This window comes from Phyllostomus discolor, chromosome 4 (assembly GCF_004126475.2).
Source record: "Phyllostomus discolor isolate MPI-MPIP mPhyDis1 chromosome 4, mPhyDis1.pri.v3, whole genome shotgun sequence".
Taxonomy (NCBI): Eukaryota; Metazoa; Chordata; class Mammalia; order Chiroptera; family Phyllostomidae; genus Phyllostomus; species Phyllostomus discolor.
In genome coordinates this window covers 23,635,569-23,653,567 of record NC_040906.2, presented here as the reverse complement: position 1 = coordinate 23,653,567, position 17,999 = coordinate 23,635,569, and the positions used below count along the sequence as shown (strand labels likewise).

The window sequence follows — 17,999 nt, the reverse complement described above, 5'->3', positions numbered from 1 at the left end:
CTCCAGGGGCATGAGCGGTACATGTCTGTTATTTTAAGCCATCCAGTCAGTTGTAATTTGCTTTGGCAGCCCTAGGAAACTAATATGTATTGTATGCACAAAATTTATATGGTCATAGTGTTTTCAAGATGTGATTTCTATAGCATTCTTACCAGATGTTTTATTTCAAAGGACACAATAAAGTTGGCAGTTTTATCAATAATTTGGTTTAAAGATATGGATCATGTTTATCTATATTAAAGTAACCCAGTTTCAACAAATATTTTAATACTCTTTTAAGAGCAGCCCAATAAAACATCACGTCTAAAATATTACCTGATCGACATGGCTGAAAAGATCTCAAATCTCCAAATGCAATGAGTATCTCCTGTTGAAAAATTTGATGATCAGAGAAGTAAATGACCATAATTATAAACTTAATCATTTTAATAGAAAAACACTTTGATTCTTGATTTTTAAATAACCAACAAATGTTTTTAATACAGTAGAAATTATGTAACCAAATGAGTAGTGTATGTCTGCTGGTTTTTTTCAAATTTGGGTTGGTTCCTTATTGTTTTTAGGAATAAGAGTCAAACTGAACCCCCCCCCCAAAACAAATGTCTGCCTGGGCACAAGGGAATGGGTTTAAGATGATCATCCAAGTCAGTTTCCTTGTCCCTGTTCTGACATTACCTGAATCAGGTCACTTGTTATTCTGGTCAGCATTTGTTTTTCTAGTTCGATGTCTTTGAGGTCTGTGAGAACCACCCACGTTCCATTCTCACACTTGGTGGGCATGGAGAAGACGACCCCTTCGGCAATACCAAACTGGCCTGCAGTGCAAACACAAAGCAAAGCAAAGCAAAACAAAAACACTTAGGAAAAGAGTCACGCGTGCCTAGAAAGCATTGTAGAGCAGACTCAGTATGTGATTTGTAGTGATGACAGCGGAAATAAACTTCTGGTGATTCCTCCCCAGAAAGAACTGAAACATTCTAGAAGCACTGACTGGGCATCTGTCCGAGCTGACAGTCCCCCTTCTGTGTTCCTCTCAGGAGGGAGCGCCACCGTTCCCTCTTCTTCATCCCCTTTTCCTGGGGTTCAGACTCCCCACTTCTGCCTGGAGGGCTGCTGCATTCTTTCTCCTCCTCCGTCTTGTTTGATTTCTTTTGTCTACTGTCCAAGGCTTTTCCTCGTGCCCCTATGTAGCCCATGAGCCCCAGACCTTTGTCCAATATGTCCTTCTGCTCTTTTGGAGACTACAGCAGTCACAGAGCTAAAGTATGAGGACTGGGAAGGGGAAAAAAAGGGAGCAGGAAAGTTGGCGATTTCTTCCCAGCTCCCAGTCCCCAGTTTGGGTGTGCTCCAGATAAAAACACTGGAAATATTTGTTACCGACTGAGCAACGTTCAAAGTTGCCCCTTTGTGTGTCTCTATCAAATAAGAAAATTATGTTTGTTGTGCTAGTCATCCAAATGTTGCCACCAGGGCACTCTCGCACACACAGTGCAGGTTGTCAGAAACTAGGATCTAAAAACGTGTCCTCAGAGGGGATCCCAGACCCCCTATTTGTTCACTTTCTATGTATTTCCTCTGTAAGGAGTCCGAGTCACTGTCACGGGTGGACAACATGTGAGAATTTACCCAGAGCAGCTTCAGGGAGACAAGGAGCACTGGCTCCTTTTCCCCAGTAGTGCATTGTTTATTGATGAATTCCTAAAGAGATTAAGTTTTTTACAAATAAAGATCAGGTTTCAAATGCCTGTTTCACTAAAAGTGTAGCATGCTGACTTGAATTCACACAAGATTCCCTGTGCATCTACCTGGGGAGGAGCCTGGAGAAGAGCCAGGCAAAGCCCCACCCTTGGGGTGTACGCTCGCTCATCTGGAGGGAACACCTGCCACCAACCACACCCTCGAGGTCAAAGGCAGGCAATGCGGTGCTTTCTGACGGAGGGAGGGGTGTACTGCTATCGGAGCATGGAGGACAGGCAGCGGTTAATCTGGCTTGGGGGAACTGGGGAGACTTCCTTGATCTGGGGAGGATGGTGGTTCCACTACCAAACAAGAAATACAAGGAACACGATTATGAAATTGGGAAAATCCAGACAACTTACAGGTCGTGTCAAGAGATAACAGGTGGGGACACAGAAGTAGGAGTGCAAGGCACACACGCAGGTTTTTCCCTGTTACAAGGTGTGAAAGACCGGGCTTACCTCTGCTCATCACTCCTAGCGACACGATCTCCCCCGGCGGTGAGCCGTGGTACCAGTATTTCAGCGTAGTGGCTATGCTGTGTGCAGCTAGGATGCGTCGAAACTGTTTTCCTGTGGTGATCCACTCGTTAAGAGTTGCCACAAATTCTCTGTTCACCCACTCGCTATAAGGAGAGAAGGAAAAAAATTTTCAACGGAGGGAGCAATGGAAATGAAAAAGACCGTTTTCTGGGTCAGGGAATCTGAGCACAAGAAATCATCTCCACAAAGTAGAGATGTGACATCCTGTGTCCTTTCTTCAAGCTTCTTCAGTCCCATGAAAAGCCGATTGAGAAGTGATACCACAGAGCAGAAAGAAATGCCCAAGTTTCAAACGGAAAACGTGACGATATACACGCGGAACCCAGTGCAGTGGTCAAAGGCTGCCAGAGGGAATGCCTCCCTTACAGAGCATGTGTGCTATGTAGGTACTGTCTTGGAACCAGTGGTATATATACTTCATCAATAAAATAACATCATAAAACACTGAGTTATTTATAGTGAGATGCTGGGAAATGATGTTTTTGTAATCTGAAGTGCAGAGTCGGGGACGTGTCCAGCTGGACTAGAGTGAGCTCTGGACGTCAAGCCCTGTGCAGCCATCCTAACACAGCTCCGCTGGGTGCCACACCTACCCAGGCGGCCAGTGCAGGGGAGCCGTGCTCGGAGGGCGCACGCCTGGAGACACGTGCTTTCTAGGGATGCACCGAGTTCCTAAGGTCTGAGGGAGGGAAGGGAGGAGCATTGGAAAGGGAGGTGCTGCCAAGTTTGGAAAGTGCTTCCCCTGCCCCTTTCTCTCCTTGCCCTGCGCACAGGGGTAGTGTGGACAGTGGTGGGGTGGGCACGGTTCTCAGTGCTCGGCCTGTAATATTAATGCATTTAGCCTTCCCAGGGGCCCTAGAAGGCCCCTACTCTGTTACCATTCCCACTTTGCAGGTGAAAACACGGAGCGATAGAGAGGGGAAGTATGGTGTTTTGAGTCGCATTGGCTCGGTGAGAATTTCAGCTCAGGAGGCTTGGTTCTCAGGCTGTGTGGCTCCCACTTCTCCATTCTGCCTCTCCTGGGACAGAGCACCCCGTGAGGCTTGCTCTTCTCACTCCTCGTTCTTGAAAATGTTCGACTAATTTCAACCGGGATACATATCTGTCTTTAAGTGAGTATGAGTCACTTTACATACGCTTGCTTTAGCGATATCTTTAATGGAATATGTGAGCCACTTTAAGGATAGTCTGAAACATAAAAATTCATCTCAAAAGCAAATAAACTGGGGGTGGGGACGGACTAGGTGAAATCCTGTGGAAATTTCTATGCTTCTTCAGCAGAGAGCATGAACAAACGTGAGTGTGAACAATGTCAGGTTATTTTTGCTCAAAGACTTCCCAGATCGTTTAAAAGATTATGACTATTAAATGTTTATTCAATATCGTTAGTATACTTCACTTAGAAACACACAGTACCTATCAAAAATCAAACTTAAAACGGGGCGAGAGAAGTAAGGAGGTCCCCAAATGGCACTGTCATGTCTGTAAACCTTGGCCTTTCTCAGATCGACGTAGCCACATCCACTAATGTTACCCCAAACTATCACATCTCTGATGCCTGTGAAGAGAAGAAGTAAAAATTAACATAATAATGAGTGTTAATATAAAAACTTAGCTGCAGCCTATTTTTTGTTTCTATGTTAGTTTTAGGATTGGTCCTTTTGCTGTAGAACAGATCGAAGTGTACGCTGCCTGACAGTGTGCAAAGGATGCAGACGGATCATCTCCTTAATCAGGGGCTGGCAATCCTTTGTGCTGGACGAATGGTGTGGGCGTACAGTTGATATCAAGGAACACTGAATGCTCCCTGAAGAAACGGCTACTGAAAATACCACTGGCATTGCTCCTAATTTCCTCACTCTGCTTTAACAGAACTTGCTCTAACAGAACTTTTGATCTGCTTTGATTCTGACAAAAAAAGTCCTTGATTCTAGACTGGAATAAAAATCTGGGCAAATCACTTAACTTTCTGGGTGGGTTTTGTTTGCTGCAGAATGAGGGTGTTATAATAAGAGGACCCTGAGGAACATTTTAATCAATGCACAGTTAGGGAATTGGCTTCTGTGTGTGAGGCACTTCTAGGTGGTAGGCTCAGAGGAAAGTCCATCAGCCCAGATCCCTGCAGCATTCTGGGGGTGGAAGGGAATGGGCATGAAAGCAACTGCTGTAACAAAGTGGTGCGGACTTTAAAGAAAAATAAGAGGATGGAGGTAGAGAGAAATAAGGATTGGTATTATGATTCTATAATTGTAAATTTTCTAGGACTACTGTATCCAAGGTGAAAATAAGTACTTTTACCGATTATTAACTTGTATATTTGCTTAAAAATTCAATTCTCTTATAAGGCCACACCATTTCCTATACTAAAAATGAGATTCTTTCCTATTCTCCTGCATGAGGTAAGATTGCTGTTGGCTTTAAGTAACAGGATATCTTGCTGACTTGCTTTAAGTAGAAGGGATTTTCTTTTCTCAGATAATAAAATGTCAAGATAGGCAGTGACACTGGCACTTGTTCAGCAGCTCACAGCTGCTATTCTCTTGGCCTTCCCCTCATGGTGCTAAAATGGCTGCAGCAGCTCAAGTGTCACACTCTCACAGTTGTATTCAGAGGCAGGCAACTGGGGAGAGGACAAGACAGAGTCTTCCTCTTTTGCCTTCTCAGGGAGTCAAATATCCTTTCCAAGTGACTTTAAGTAGAATGCATCACTTGACCATCCCCAAATGCAAGAGAAGCTGAAAAAATAAATGTCTTTTTGAAACTTTATAGTAAGAGACAGGGCAGGGGGAGACAAGGGTGAGAAATGGATCTTGTCTACCGCGCTCCTCTGAGATTTTCTCATCAAAATGACTCACAAAGTAAGAATGGTTTGTGTATAAAGTCTAAAAAAGCCTTTAAATCTCAATGGGTATTGTTTTTCTTATCAGCTTGCAGGCCCTTTATAGCTCTGGTGCCCTAAATCATACTAGACATCTGCTTTTTTTCCTCCCAGCTTCTCTTCTTACTTTTTTCCTTTAAATAATCCTGGTTTTTCTTTAAATAGTCACTGTTCCTCAGTTCTGGCCCATGTGGTTTGAGTGAGGCTGTCCTCACCTCTTAGGTCTATCAATAAGCATGAAACCAAAATTCCAGATTCTTCCTCACAATGACTGATCTCAAAGACGGGCCTGTGGTCCACCCTTGGCCCATCCTGCTACTTCAAAGAATTGAGAGAGAGTGAGAGAGTGCCGTGTTCCCACTGGGGCAGCTAAGCTATAAACTTGTCAGAGCAGGGATGCCAGGGACCACTCTGCTGTGAGAGCCTGCCTGTGAGTCAGGCCAATGCTGAGGAGAGCAGAGCTGAGCAATAGGCCAGGAGACAGCACAAACCAGTCCTGACACTGTCATTTGAGCCACAGCATCCAGCTGTGCCTGAAATCAGAACTGCCTCCTGCATTTTTCAGTTACGTGAAATAGTTCTCTGTCTGACTTTAGTCACTTTGGGTGGATGTTCTGTCACCTGCAACAGAAAGAGTCCCAATTAAGCAAAAGCACATAGTCTGAGAGACCAAATTCTGTGTGAGGTGACCTCAGGGGATATCCTGAAAAGGTCTGTTACCCTCTTGGCATCTGGGGTTTTCCCTGAAAGATTCTCCTTGACAGTGTTTGTGTTTCAAGTCATTTTGATCAACGCCATCTCTGTCGTTGCTGAGCTTCTCCTTGCTGTGCTGCTCCACTGACAAGTTTACTTGGACTATTGGCCCTTTCATGTCTCTCTTTCTTTTTCCCAGCTTGTGTTTGTTTTTCTCTTTTATGCTTCTTGCATGCTTGTCTTTGAGTCCAGCAGGGCTTAGAACATGCCACCAGCAGACCCACAAGACAGCAGCCTTCTGGCTGAAAGCTCCTGCAATCGCACACTTCACCTCATTTTACATTTTGTGTCACTGCCTTTTCTTGACATTTTCATCAGCAGATCATAGATCTTTTCTGATAAATCACTATCTGCACATATGCATGCAAGGTGGGTTGGCAAGAGAGATAAAATGACTAGAAAATGTTTTCCTCTCCTATTGACTAATTCTAGTATCAATTTGGCTGAGGTGAGCACTGACCCTGGGGGTAAGACACTAAAGACCTGTGTTTATGCAAGAATACCAGAAGTTTCAGTTTCAGGGCTTCATTGCAAAGAAATGGACAATCCAGCTCTCGCTACAATGCATTAGGGACTCACTGAAGTCTGTTATAGCCCATTCAGAGCACTCCGGGCTCATATCTCAGTAACTTCCCAATTGCTGGAGGGAATGCCTTGTACTTCCTCGAATTCTCAAAGGACTCTGCTGTGCCTGCTCCATCTAAGGCCACAGATAGCTAAGACTTGTCAAGTATGACAAATATTTTTTTAAATATAGCAACCTCCTTTTAGATACAACAATGCATTTTCTGTTCCAGTCTCATCCTCATATGATTCTGATGTCTATTAGTTCAAAGGTTAACAGGAGCAGAAACTGATCAGGTATCATAACCCCATGGGCAAGTGTAATGCCCTCGCGTATGTTTACCACATGCCAGGTGTTCTTCTAAAACTTTAGAAATATTATCGCATTGAATCCTCACATCAGTTCTAGGTGCTACTAACATTCTCACCTTACAGGTGAGGAAACTGAGGCACAGCCAGGTTAACTAGTTGCCCAAAGTCACACAATTAGGAAGTGGAGCACAGCCACTTTAATATAGGGCTTCATTGTAAATATTTTTTAATTATTTTTTTCCTCTCACAACAATACCAGCTGGTACACTGATCTCAATTATTTTTTAAAAAACACTGATTACCTTAGTTAACTATTATCATGGAGAAAATGGAAATTAGGTTTCAAATTATAACTGGAAAAGTATAAAGGAATCTTATATGATATTTGCTTATTAATTTTTATAATGATGGACAAAACCAGATAGTCATGAAAGTCAGTTAAAAAATGCTTGCACAGTAGTCAAATCACACAGTAAGTTCTTTGTATCTGCCTCGGGCTTTCTAATCCAGATTCCAGAAGGATCCCACAAGGGACAGTGTTCTTCCTAGCTGACTTGAAATCATGTTGTTCAGAAACAAAACCAGACACAGGAGTTCACTCACATGAGGGCGTCGTTTTCAGTTTTCGGGCCACCGCGGCTTTGGCTTGCCCTTCCACGCCCAGCGCCACAGCGACAATATTGGGCGCCACCTTCGGGGCGTATTTAATCAGCAAAACCGTTTTAAGGTTGATGAAAGTTTTCCCTCCGACGATCACTCGGACAGATTCGTGAGCGTTCTTCTGGATCAGATGCCCGAAGAGCCTACACAGCGGCACCCTGCTGCGGGTGTACTCCTCCTGCGTGCGCACCTCCTTGTCCTCGGGGTCGTCCAGGATGATGACCACGTGGGCCTGGTGGAAGGCCTCCTCTGCCCTTGTGCAGACAGCCACGCTCCGCAGTAAGGACGACACCAGGTGCCGCGCCTCTTCTGCAAGGATTTGGAGAGTTTCTTCTGCTTGCTTATTGTCAAATAGAGTTATGCTAATTGGCGTGTGCATTCCAAACACTTCGCCGCTGGTCAGGATGGGTATGAGGTGGCAGCAGGCAGAGGTAGACGCACTACGAACAATGCAAAGCCTGATTAGGAATGGTTACATCTTTTGTCCCTTTAAGCCTTTATCCATAATGGATATTTCTGCAGGTGCGTTAATAGGGTAATTTAAAATTTTAAATAGGCATACACAGCTGTATGAACATTTCTCCATATTTTGTACACGCTACTGCTTCTTTTTAAAAAATTATCATTATTGAGGTATAATTGACAAATAAAATTGTAAGGTATTTAAAGTGTATAATTTTGTATACGTATATATTGTGAAAGGATTCTTCCCATCAGGTTAATTAACATGTTCATTACCTCACATATTCACACACCCCCCTTTTCTGATGAGAACACTCAAATGTGAAGGCTAAAATTCAAAAGCAGAACAACAAATTCTCACTACCAACCCCTTGTCCTGACCGTCTGAAAACAATAAGAAATGTATCTGTTCATAAGGCTTTGTATCCCAAATAAGAAATGTATCTGTTCATAAAGCTTTTCAAATTAAAATAGGATATGCAGAAAGTAAAATTTCAGAGAGCTGAGTCACACTACTCTAACTACATGTTTACATTTTCTCTTAGGAAGATAAAGAACTAACAAGTTTCTTTTAACCATAGCTCTTTGGTCTGGCATACCCTTATCTACAAAGCAATGGCGATTTTGGGAAAGGATGACTCTTTTCTAAAGCCTCACAAAGAAGCCTGGGGTTTACACAGTCTCGGTCCCAGGACCTGTGCCTGTAACTCAGGAAATACTCTGGCACTCTCTCTCTCTGTGCTTTGCCAGCCACTGAGAGCCGTGATGACTCTAGAGGGGAGTTTGGAAATGCCTCTGGGCGTTTTTGGTTTTCACAGCGGGTTTGAGGAGGGGTACAATGGGGTTTCAAGAGTAGCTATACCATTTCAATCCTTTAAAAAATCCTAAAGCAGATATAACATTTGTGAAATCTAGGTGCTAGGTTCATGAGGGTTCAGTACATCATTCTCAATTCTTTCCTGTATTTGAAATATTTCCTAACAACCTAATTTTTTAAATGATTGTCTCCATCAGGGTAGAGGCACATGCGGTCAGAAGGGCAGTGTGAGGCAGAGATTGAGAGGGTGGAGAGAGGAAACAGGAAGGGGGAGACAGACCACGATGGACAGCCAGAGAGACAGAGACAGGGAGACAGGGTGCAGAGATATAGGGCGGAAGAAGTAATGACAAAGGCTACCAGTGCCCAAGACTGGGAACAATGAGGAGCAAAGGTGAGAAGGAGGAAAAGAAAGAAGGAGCAAGAGGGAGGGGTCAAGGACACAGAGGATGAGTGTATGATGAAAGTGGAGACGGCTCTAGAAGGTGGGAAAGTGGAGGGCAACAGTCAGTGAGTTGGGGAGTGGGTAGGGGGGAAAGTAAGCAGGAGAGAGGAAGGAAAGACACCAAGGACAAGGGCAAGATAAGAACAAGAATGAGCAGGAGACAGCATGAGAGACACAGAATGAGGGGATAAGAGCTGGAGACAGTGTTATCAGAATAAATACCTTTGCTATAAAGTTGCTCTTAGATTTAATATGTGTGTATACATATTGAGTATGTGTGTATACATATTCAATACATATATGATCTAAAGGTCATACATGGGCTATATTGGGAGATACACACATGCATATATATATATATGCAAATCTCAAACATGACATTCAGATATTCCTCTATCATGTAATTCCATATCTTCCTCCTTTCTAAATATAACAAGCCTATCTCACAAATCCTGGGGTTGGACTGTCCCACCTGGTGATCCAGACCTGCAAAGGTTCAATGAGGTCTTTCTGCGGTTCTTTCTCCAGCTCTTCTTTTATATGTGCCTCCAGGTTCTCTTGAGCAATTACCTTCATCATCTCAGTCGTCATGCTAGAGGTGACACCATAGTAAAGCTAAACAATGCAGAAGAAAAAGTCAACAGCAGAGAAAAGACAATCAGCTGACAATGGCTATCATGGAAAGTCCTTGTTTAAAGCCAGAACGGACAGCTGAGAGAATACTTTAGAAAGCAAGACATTGGAAAAAGAAAACAATGTGAGAGAGTGATAATGTTCTGAATTATTGATATACCTGGGCATGCTCCAGAAACTCATTATATCCTCCCAACAGCAAACCCTTTCCTCCACGATCCAACAGCTCTCTCCAGATGATGGGGGAGTTTTTGTGGTCCCATTGATTCTTTTCACACAGATCTTTCAGCCACTCCTATTGAACAATATTCCAAGTGAAGTCACACAGTAAATCTGCCTCAATATTCAATATTTTAGAATTCAAATGTTAAAATACTAGGTTGGCTTTTACTTTTACTATTTGTGCATAAAATTTAGGTATCTTAAACTGTAAAAATGTAAGTGTAGAAAATGGTGATGAGTTAAGTGACAAATTAATCAAATAAGAAAAAATATCCTTCAAATTCACTGACCAAATAAAAGTACAGAAAGTTGCTCTCTTTGCTGAGAAGACCTGGAGAGTTCATGTTAAAGAGGAGCCAACTGTTCCAACTAAACTGATTTCAAAAAAAAAAAAAATTCAAAGGATTTCTCCCTTGTTTGTCTATATGAGCTATTTCCAGGCTTAGGGCCATATAAATTAGATATTGCTTTCCAAATCTTTGAGTATAGTTTATATTATTCAAATTAAATTAATGAGCTAAAAGTTACCTGGGAATTTCTGATAATGTTTATTAGAAAAATCTTAAATCATCATCTGGTTTGTGTAGATCAGACCTTCCAAAGACAAGAGCTGAGTAGCAATAGACAGCAACATTCTTAGGGGTGACACGCACGGTAGCAGGCTGGTCCTCGGAGGCATGGGTAATGAGGCTACCTTACCAACAAAATCTTAGAAACAAACTTCCCTTCTGATGTTGACATCTCTCTGCCTTTATCCCACCTTAAAGCAAACAGCGCTGCTGTGAAGATTCCACCGTCATCCCTCTATTCACAACACAGCCTGACCAGTGACATGCTGAGTCTAGTGAAGAAAGGGACTTGACCTCAAAGGACCTTCAGCATCAAGGGCATGTTGATATCCTGGCAGAGCCGAGAGAGTATGTCTAGGATCGGCCCCTGGGGTGCTGAATCAAAAGTGAGACATAGGGTTGGACAAGGGAGAAGGTATCAACATGAATCACTCCTCTTCAATTCAAGAGGGCACACCCTGGTTCTCCTAAGCTCGGTGAAGATGGTGGCTCATGTGAAATGAAATAGAAATGCCAGAACTACCTTGCAAGACAGTGGAAGAAGGGATCAAAAAGCTTAGAAAAAATGTACTCTGGAGGAGCTTTGGGTTACTGTATTCACCGAAGTGATAAGGAATGCATGGCAAAGGGGGTCTCAGTACTGCTGAGAAGCCCTGTGTGGCTGTTCATTCCAGGCCAGGGCGGCTCTGCTAAAGGACATGCTTTTACAGAGCTGGACTCCAGGCCATTGGGATGATAGACTCTTGAAAAGGAGACCGGGGGCAGTGCCCACCAGAGCATATCTACTGTGGAAGGAGCACTAAACGAGCCAGCAGGAAGCTAACTTAGCTGAAGGCGCAGTGGGCTCATGAAGACAGAGAGGTTATGCAGTGACCCTGGAGACCAAGCTGCCGCTCACCAAAGCTGATGTAGGTCCTGCTGCTGCTAAATGTCCAATGTGTGGCAGCAGAGACCAATGCTGACCCCCTCATAATGGCATTATCCCTCGAAGACATGAACCAGCCCTTTGGTAGAAAGTTGATTATATTTGGACCCCTTCCACCTTGGACATGACAGTGATTCATCTGGATTTGAATCAACACATATTCTGGGTAGAGAATTGTCTTTCCTGCTTGTAGGGCTTTGCCTGGTGCCCTGTTCAAGGCCTCACACAATATTTTACCCACCAAACATGGGAGCCTGTATAACATCACTTCAAACTAAGGGGCCCACGTCAGTGTAAAAGATGTGTGGTGCTGGCCACACAACCAAGGCGTCCACTAGCCCTGTTACGCATCACCCCACCTAGCCGCCTGATAGAGGGATGGAACAGCCCACTGAAGGGACAGGCACCAGCTTAGATGCCTTACAGGGATGGGGCACGATCTTTCAGTATGCAATAATATAGAGTTTTGCCCCGAAAGGTAGAATGTGTGAATCTAGGAACCAAAGGGTGAAATTACAAGTGACCCTATTTACCATCACTTCCAGTCACCTATGTGGGGAATCTGTGTTTCCGAAACCGCACTTCCCCTGGACTTTGGGTCAGCAGGTTCTAAATCTCGAGGTAGGGGATGCTTCTATTAGGGAACTTTAAGCTATGGCTGCCACTTGGTCACCTTGAGCACCTGTGCCAATGAGACCAGCAGGCCAAGAACGGAGTCAGCATCCCAGAAGAGATAACTGGCCCTGGCGACCAGGAACATGGAGGGCAGCTATTACCCAATGCGGGCAGGAAAGAATATTTGTTATCTAGATGATTTATAGGGGCATCTTTGTCACTATGTTGCTCAATTCTGAGAGCAAACGGACACAGGCAGCAGTCCCATCCTGAAAAGGGAATGGAGACTGAGGCTCGGGGCCCTTAAGGATGCAGGTGTAGGTCATCACAGCTAATAAGGCACCCGACCACCAGAGGGTGAGGGGAATCTGTAATGGAGAGTAGGGAAGAAAGGTGACGAGTGCTGGTTACAGCCCTGAGGATGTGCAGTGGAGGCTACAGTTCACTTGACTAACTTCCTTATAAAGTTTCCCTGGGGAGAGCGACCAGCCAGAATCCTCAAAGGGCTGTTCACAGCAGATGATGAGAGCCTATTACACAGAGCACATGGATCCCAAAGGCCTGACTGGTGAAGTGCACCAGATCCTGTCCTTGCAGCCCAGATTTCCCCTTCGTGACCAAGACACTCAATGTCTCAGCTGAGTCTCCCTCCAGGAACTGATCTTAGCCCAAGGAAGGTCCCTTGCCTTAAGTGAAATCCCTTCCCCAGGCAACCAGCATCCACGGACTGCTAGCTGGGGGAGTACAAAAGCCCAGCCCTCTCGCCTGTTTGGGGGATATCTCTGAAGGGCCAGCCCAGACTCAGGTTCCCCTGTATGGCAGGCTGAGCCCTCTGTTGCTGTTGGATGGCAACTCAATGCCCCCCATTACTTGCTGCTGCCGCCACCCTTATTCCTTCCCAGGATGTTGTTCCCAAGAGCGCCCCCCACCGACCAGTAAAGGAAATTCCTTCACCTACATCTCCATCTCAGTCTGTTTCTGGGGAAACCCAGTCCCAAAGAAGGGTATTTCAAATAACAAGCACCTCATCACATTAGAAACTAATATGAATACAGATGAAATGTTTAAAAGTGCAAATATAAGTTACCTGGATTCTTGGGGGGAAAATAGCCAAATTTATTCAAATTTATTCAATTTATTGGTTAGGGCCTTGTTTGTTCTACTAGATGTTAGGGGGGAAATAATGTGTTGAGACTGATAAGTGAAGATTTATATTTTTAGTAGTAAAACATCAGTAGTCCATGTGCATTAGTTGCTGGAAGCCTATCTGATATACTAGCTAATATAAATCACATTGGAACACATTTATGTGTGTGAGAGAGACAATTTAACAAATTATAAAGGCTTCTTACCTCCCAAACATTAGGATGCTGTGTAATTTTATATATCCGAAAATCAGGAAGATTCTTCTGTAAATAGTCTGCCAAAAGTTCTGCTTTAGCATAATATGGGCAATCCGCTCTACCTGGAAGAGTTCAAATTAGGAATGCTTTCTTCTATCATACAGAAATAACCCTGTGATTATAAGTATATGCTATGTCATTACAGAATTAATCATATAGTTATATTTTATAACAGAGTTATAGTGTAAGTTGCCACCACATAAACTTTTGATTTTTATGGCATTGGCAAAAAAGGAGGTCAGAATCTTAAGTAATAAAATGTGGAAAGGAAAAAAAAAGACTATTAAATATTCACTCTCCTCCAGTACTGTTAGAATTCAATTCCTCTCAGAGGCTTCCATGCTACTAATTAAGCGTGAACTGCCAACAGTGAACTATTGATTGGTAGCCATGAATAGGCAAAGTGTGAGGTGAGGAGTGGTAGAATCACATGTGGATTTGATGTATGTGGCAGGGACTATTGGGAGAAGGAAAAGCTGGGGGAGAGAGAAGAGTCTGGAATAACTTCTACTTTCTGGCTTGTGTGGATGACCTGAGGCTCGGTACAGAGAAACCACAGGTGAGATTAATTAAAGACACGTGCAGTTGGAGGTCTCTGTAGTATATCTTAGCGGAGGTGCCCAGCATGTAGCTGCATATATAAGGGTGAAGTGCAAGTCCCATGTAAGAGCTTAAGATGTAGATTTTTGCAGCCATCAAGACACAGGAAATTAAAGCTACCAGTAGTGTGCATGGAAGTGGGTGTCTAATAGGCAGGAGCCAAGTGCAGAAGTCTCTCCATAGCATTATTCCCCAGTGACCAGTCCTTCCACCTCACAGGGACTTCTCAGTCATCAACCCCTCTCAACGTCCTCCTGGCTAGTAGCCTCCCTGTCTAGTTCAAATCCATGGTTCACAAACCACTCTCTGGCTAGTGTCTTAAATTATCTTGTGCCACTCCGCTCTGACAAACCAGCCTGACTAGGAGCCCTTCACCTGCCTTTTCTGTGCTGAGGTCTGCTAGGCACCCTGGAGGAATGTGGTAGAACCGAGCAGAGAGACGCCATTAAACTCATGGTAACCAACCTCAACTGGCCCTCTAATCTGCTTAGAGATCGGCTTCCCTTAGCAACACTCTCTTCTCTTCTCCATAATTGCTGTTCCACTTTGTCCATTTCCTTCAAAACTCTTCTTCTCTCCAAGAGACAACCTTACCCTCTACTTTACAAAAATAAAGGCAATTCATAGAAGAAGCCATCAGTTGGGAAATCCCCCAAGCTTTCGCCATCACATGTACGAGCCTGTCTGTGTTTGAACTCATCCTTTCCTTCTTTCTCCTCTTCAATGGGAGAGGAATCCTACCTCCTTGATCCAGGTCCAGTCTTACCACTTATGCTCTGAATACCACCCTCTTCTGCCTTCAGAGTTTCCACTGACTCTGCTCAGTTGGTTATACCTTCTTTCTGGCATCTTATCTCTGTTTCTAATGACTGTTTTCCTTTGTGTTTAAATATACTCATTATATTGAAGTTTCTTTTCTGCTAAAAAACAAAAAGCCCATGCCCCCCTGTAGCTATTCTGTTGTCCTCCATCTGACCTTTTCTATTAAAATTTACTTGACTTTTCTATTAACTTTTCTTTTTTATTTAAAAATTGGAAGAGTTTTCTAACTTGCCATCCTCAGTTCTTAACTTCCATTTATTCCTCAGCCTGCAGCAATCTGGCTTTTCCCATAATTCTCTAGACAGTCACCAAGGACGTCCATGTCACTAAATCTAATGGATACTTTCTTTTCTTCTTTTTAAATCCTCACCCGAGGATTATTTTTCATGAGAGAGAGAGAGAGAGAGAGAGAGACAGAGAGACAGAGAGACAGAGAGAGAGAGAGAGAGGCATTGACTGATTGCCTTCTGGTATGTGCCAAGGTAGGGATCAAACCTGCAACTGGGACATGTGCCCTGACCGGGGATCAAACCCATGACCTTTTGGTCTATGGGATGACACTTAACCAACTGAGCCACACCAGCCAGAGGTCCAATGGATACTTTAAAAAAAAAAGATTTCTACTTATTTTAGAAAGAGGGTAAAGGAGGGAGAAAGAGGGAGAGAAATGTGAATGTGTGGATGCCTCTCGCATGCCCCCTACTGGGAGACTTGACCTGGCTGGCCTGCTACCCAGGCATATGCCCTGACTGGGAATCCAACCCGCAACCCTTTGGTCAGCAGGCCCACACCCAATCCACTGAGCCATACCAGCCAGGGCCAATGGATACTTTTTGATCCTTTTCTTATTGACCTGTGGCAGAATTTGGCCCCCTCCTACACGTTTGAAGCACCCATTATACTTGGGCGTTCTCCAGGATTTCTTTCTACATCTCTGGCCACTCCTCACTACACTTTGTAGGTTCTTATTCCTTTATCAATCCATTAAAAGGTAAGCATTCAGCAAGGCTTCTTATCTTATCTTCATACTCTACCCATTCTTGCTGGTCAATCTCCTCCACTCTCCTGGTCTCAAGCAGCAATCTGTATTTCCAATTCAGACCTATCTCCTTACCCCATCTATACCTTCCTGTATCTGTTCTTCTCCTTCTGAATGTCCCATAGACACTCAGCATATCTATGAAAAATTTTGCCACCACTTCCCCACTAAATCTGCTCTTTCTCTTAAGTGCTTTATGTCCATTTACCCAGGTATCTAAGAGTATTAAGAGTATCTGGAATATTAAGTGTGCTCATCTACTTTTTGCAATACGCTCTCAACTACCCAGTTATCCAAACGACTGCTTGGGAATAATTTTAACTCTTTCTTTTCCCTTACCTGCCTTCCTCCACCCAATTAGACAACTAGTTCTATGGAGTCTACCTTCCTAACACCTTTTCAACCCACTCCCTTCTTTCCATTTCTATTGTCTATTAGCCTGGGTCGGGCCACCATTATCCCCTCACTGCACTATAGCACCTACCTGCGCTCTTGGCATCCAGTCTTTCTCTTCCCACACTGCAGAGATAACACTCAGATAAAATGCAAATTTGATTATATCGCCCCTTCCAAAAACCTTCCATGTACTTTGGATAAAATTTAAAATAATGAACATGGCTCATAAGAATCTACATTACCTAACTCTGGCCTCAGGCTATGATACTCTTTTCCTTGTACTCTTTGCTCCAATCCTAATAAATCTATTTCAGTTTCCTACGGCTTGTATACTCTATCATCATCAAGCTAACTTTCTTCCTTCCAACCTCACTTCCGGCTACCCATGCCTAAATTACTCTCATACTTCTTACCTCCTCTCTGCTAAGCAACTCTTTCTCATCTTTCAGATCTTTGCTTAAAACATCACTCCTTCCAGGAAGCCCCCTGATGAAATAAAGCCCTCCGCCAGGCCGCTATCAAACCCTGCCCGGATGCTGCCACACGTGCCGCAGTCCGTGCACGCTTACCACAGTCTGCCCAGCATATAGTCAGTCGGTGTTCAGAAATACTCCTCTGAATGAATAAAGAAGCAAAGAAAATAGATTTTCAGGGAGGTGCCAGTGTGTTACTTCATCAAAGAGGTCAAATAAGACAAGGACAGGACAGCTTCTCTAAAGTCATTGGTGACTTTTGTGAGGATTAGTTTGGAAAGGAGGCAGATGTGCAAGCCAGATTGAGTGCAGGAAGGACCTAGAGATAGATGAGCAGTCTACTCTCTTAAGAAACTTGCTGAGAAGGGAAGGAGGCAGGTACGATAGAACCTATTCAGTGCTTTTCTTGATGCCAGTTGTCATTTCCAATCCTTCCCCTCCATTGCTGACAAGGAAATTCTCCTGTTGAAAATTTTTCAACAGCTCCTTATTGAGTTTATGATACAGTTCAAACACATGTGCTTGGGGCACTTGGAGACCCTGCTCCAGCTCCCGTTCTAGCCCCAGGTCCACTCACTTCCTCCATATCCATATCGTCTGTTAGGGCGTGAGATTTGCAGCCTCTGTGTCTTTATCTGGCATGGACTCCCTGTTCTAAACTTTGACAAATTGACTCCTGTCACGCCCCTACCACCAAGTCCTGTGTACCTCTCCCTCATTGCATTAATCACACTGTACCAAAATTACTTGCTCACATGCTTCTGTACCCCATTAGACCGAAAGCTCCTCAAGGCAGGGACGTATGTTTCCCAACTCTATCTCCAGTGTCCGGTAGTGCTTGACACAGGGTCACCGCCCAATAAACATCTTTGAATGCATTCATGAGAAAGCCTGAGGTGGTCCATGTAGAGGCTGAAGTTGCTACAACAGAAGCCAGTTAAGAAGATCACTGCCAAGCGGCCAGAGGAGGCGAGCAGTTTTCGCTATTTTGAGCGATCTGCCGGCTCACGCAGCGATCACTCACCCGCAAGCACGAATTTGGCCATGTTGAGGCTGTAGGAGTCCCAGGCAGGAACCGCGTCTTCGCGGTTTCCTAGCAACCACGCCGCCAAGGGCAAGGCGCAGGCGCACT

The 17,999-nt window shown here is 44.0% G+C and overlaps 1 protein-coding gene across 2 annotated transcripts; it reads right to left on the bottom strand.

The window, feature by feature from the left end:
- Positions 1 to 102: 102 nt before the first annotated feature.
- On the bottom strand, positions 103 to 17,989 carry MDH1B (malate dehydrogenase 1B). 2 transcript variants are annotated; one of them, XM_028510686.2, is made up of 9 exons: positions 17,892 to 17,989; positions 13,487 to 13,599; positions 9,964 to 10,098; positions 9,643 to 9,785; positions 7,390 to 7,886; positions 3,696 to 3,837; positions 2,199 to 2,362; positions 676 to 815; positions 111 to 367 (listed from the first exon to the last, which is right to left on the bottom strand). In XM_028510686.2, the coding sequence occupies exons 1-9, from the start codon at positions 17,911 to 17,913 to the stop codon at positions 209 to 211; spliced, it is 1,515 nt and encodes a 504-aa protein (XP_028366487.2). In that variant the 5' UTR covers positions 17,914 to 17,989; the 3' UTR covers positions 111 to 208. The 2 variants fall into 2 exon arrangements, with proteins under 2 accessions (XP_035878874.1, XP_028366487.2); XM_036022981.1 differs by lacking the exons at positions 13,487 to 13,599; positions 17,892 to 17,989 and adding an exon at positions 10,786 to 10,967 and having other exon boundaries at positions 103 to 367; positions 9,643 to 9,762.
- Between the last annotated feature and the right edge of the window lie 10 nt (positions 17,990 to 17,999).

Excerpts from the sequence above, each read along its gene's own strand:
- MDH1B (XM_028510686.2), bottom strand. The coding sequence starts at position 17,913 with ATGGCCAAATTCGTGCTTGCGG. Across the intron at positions 10,099-13,486 it reads AGCATCCTAATGTTTGGGAG|GAGTGGCTGAAAGATCTGTG; the intron begins GTAAGAAGCCTT and ends ATTGTTCAATAG. Across the intron at positions 368-675 it reads TAACAAGTGACCTGATTCAG|GAGATACTCATTGCATTTGG; the intron begins GTAATGTCAGAA and ends ATTTTTCAACAG.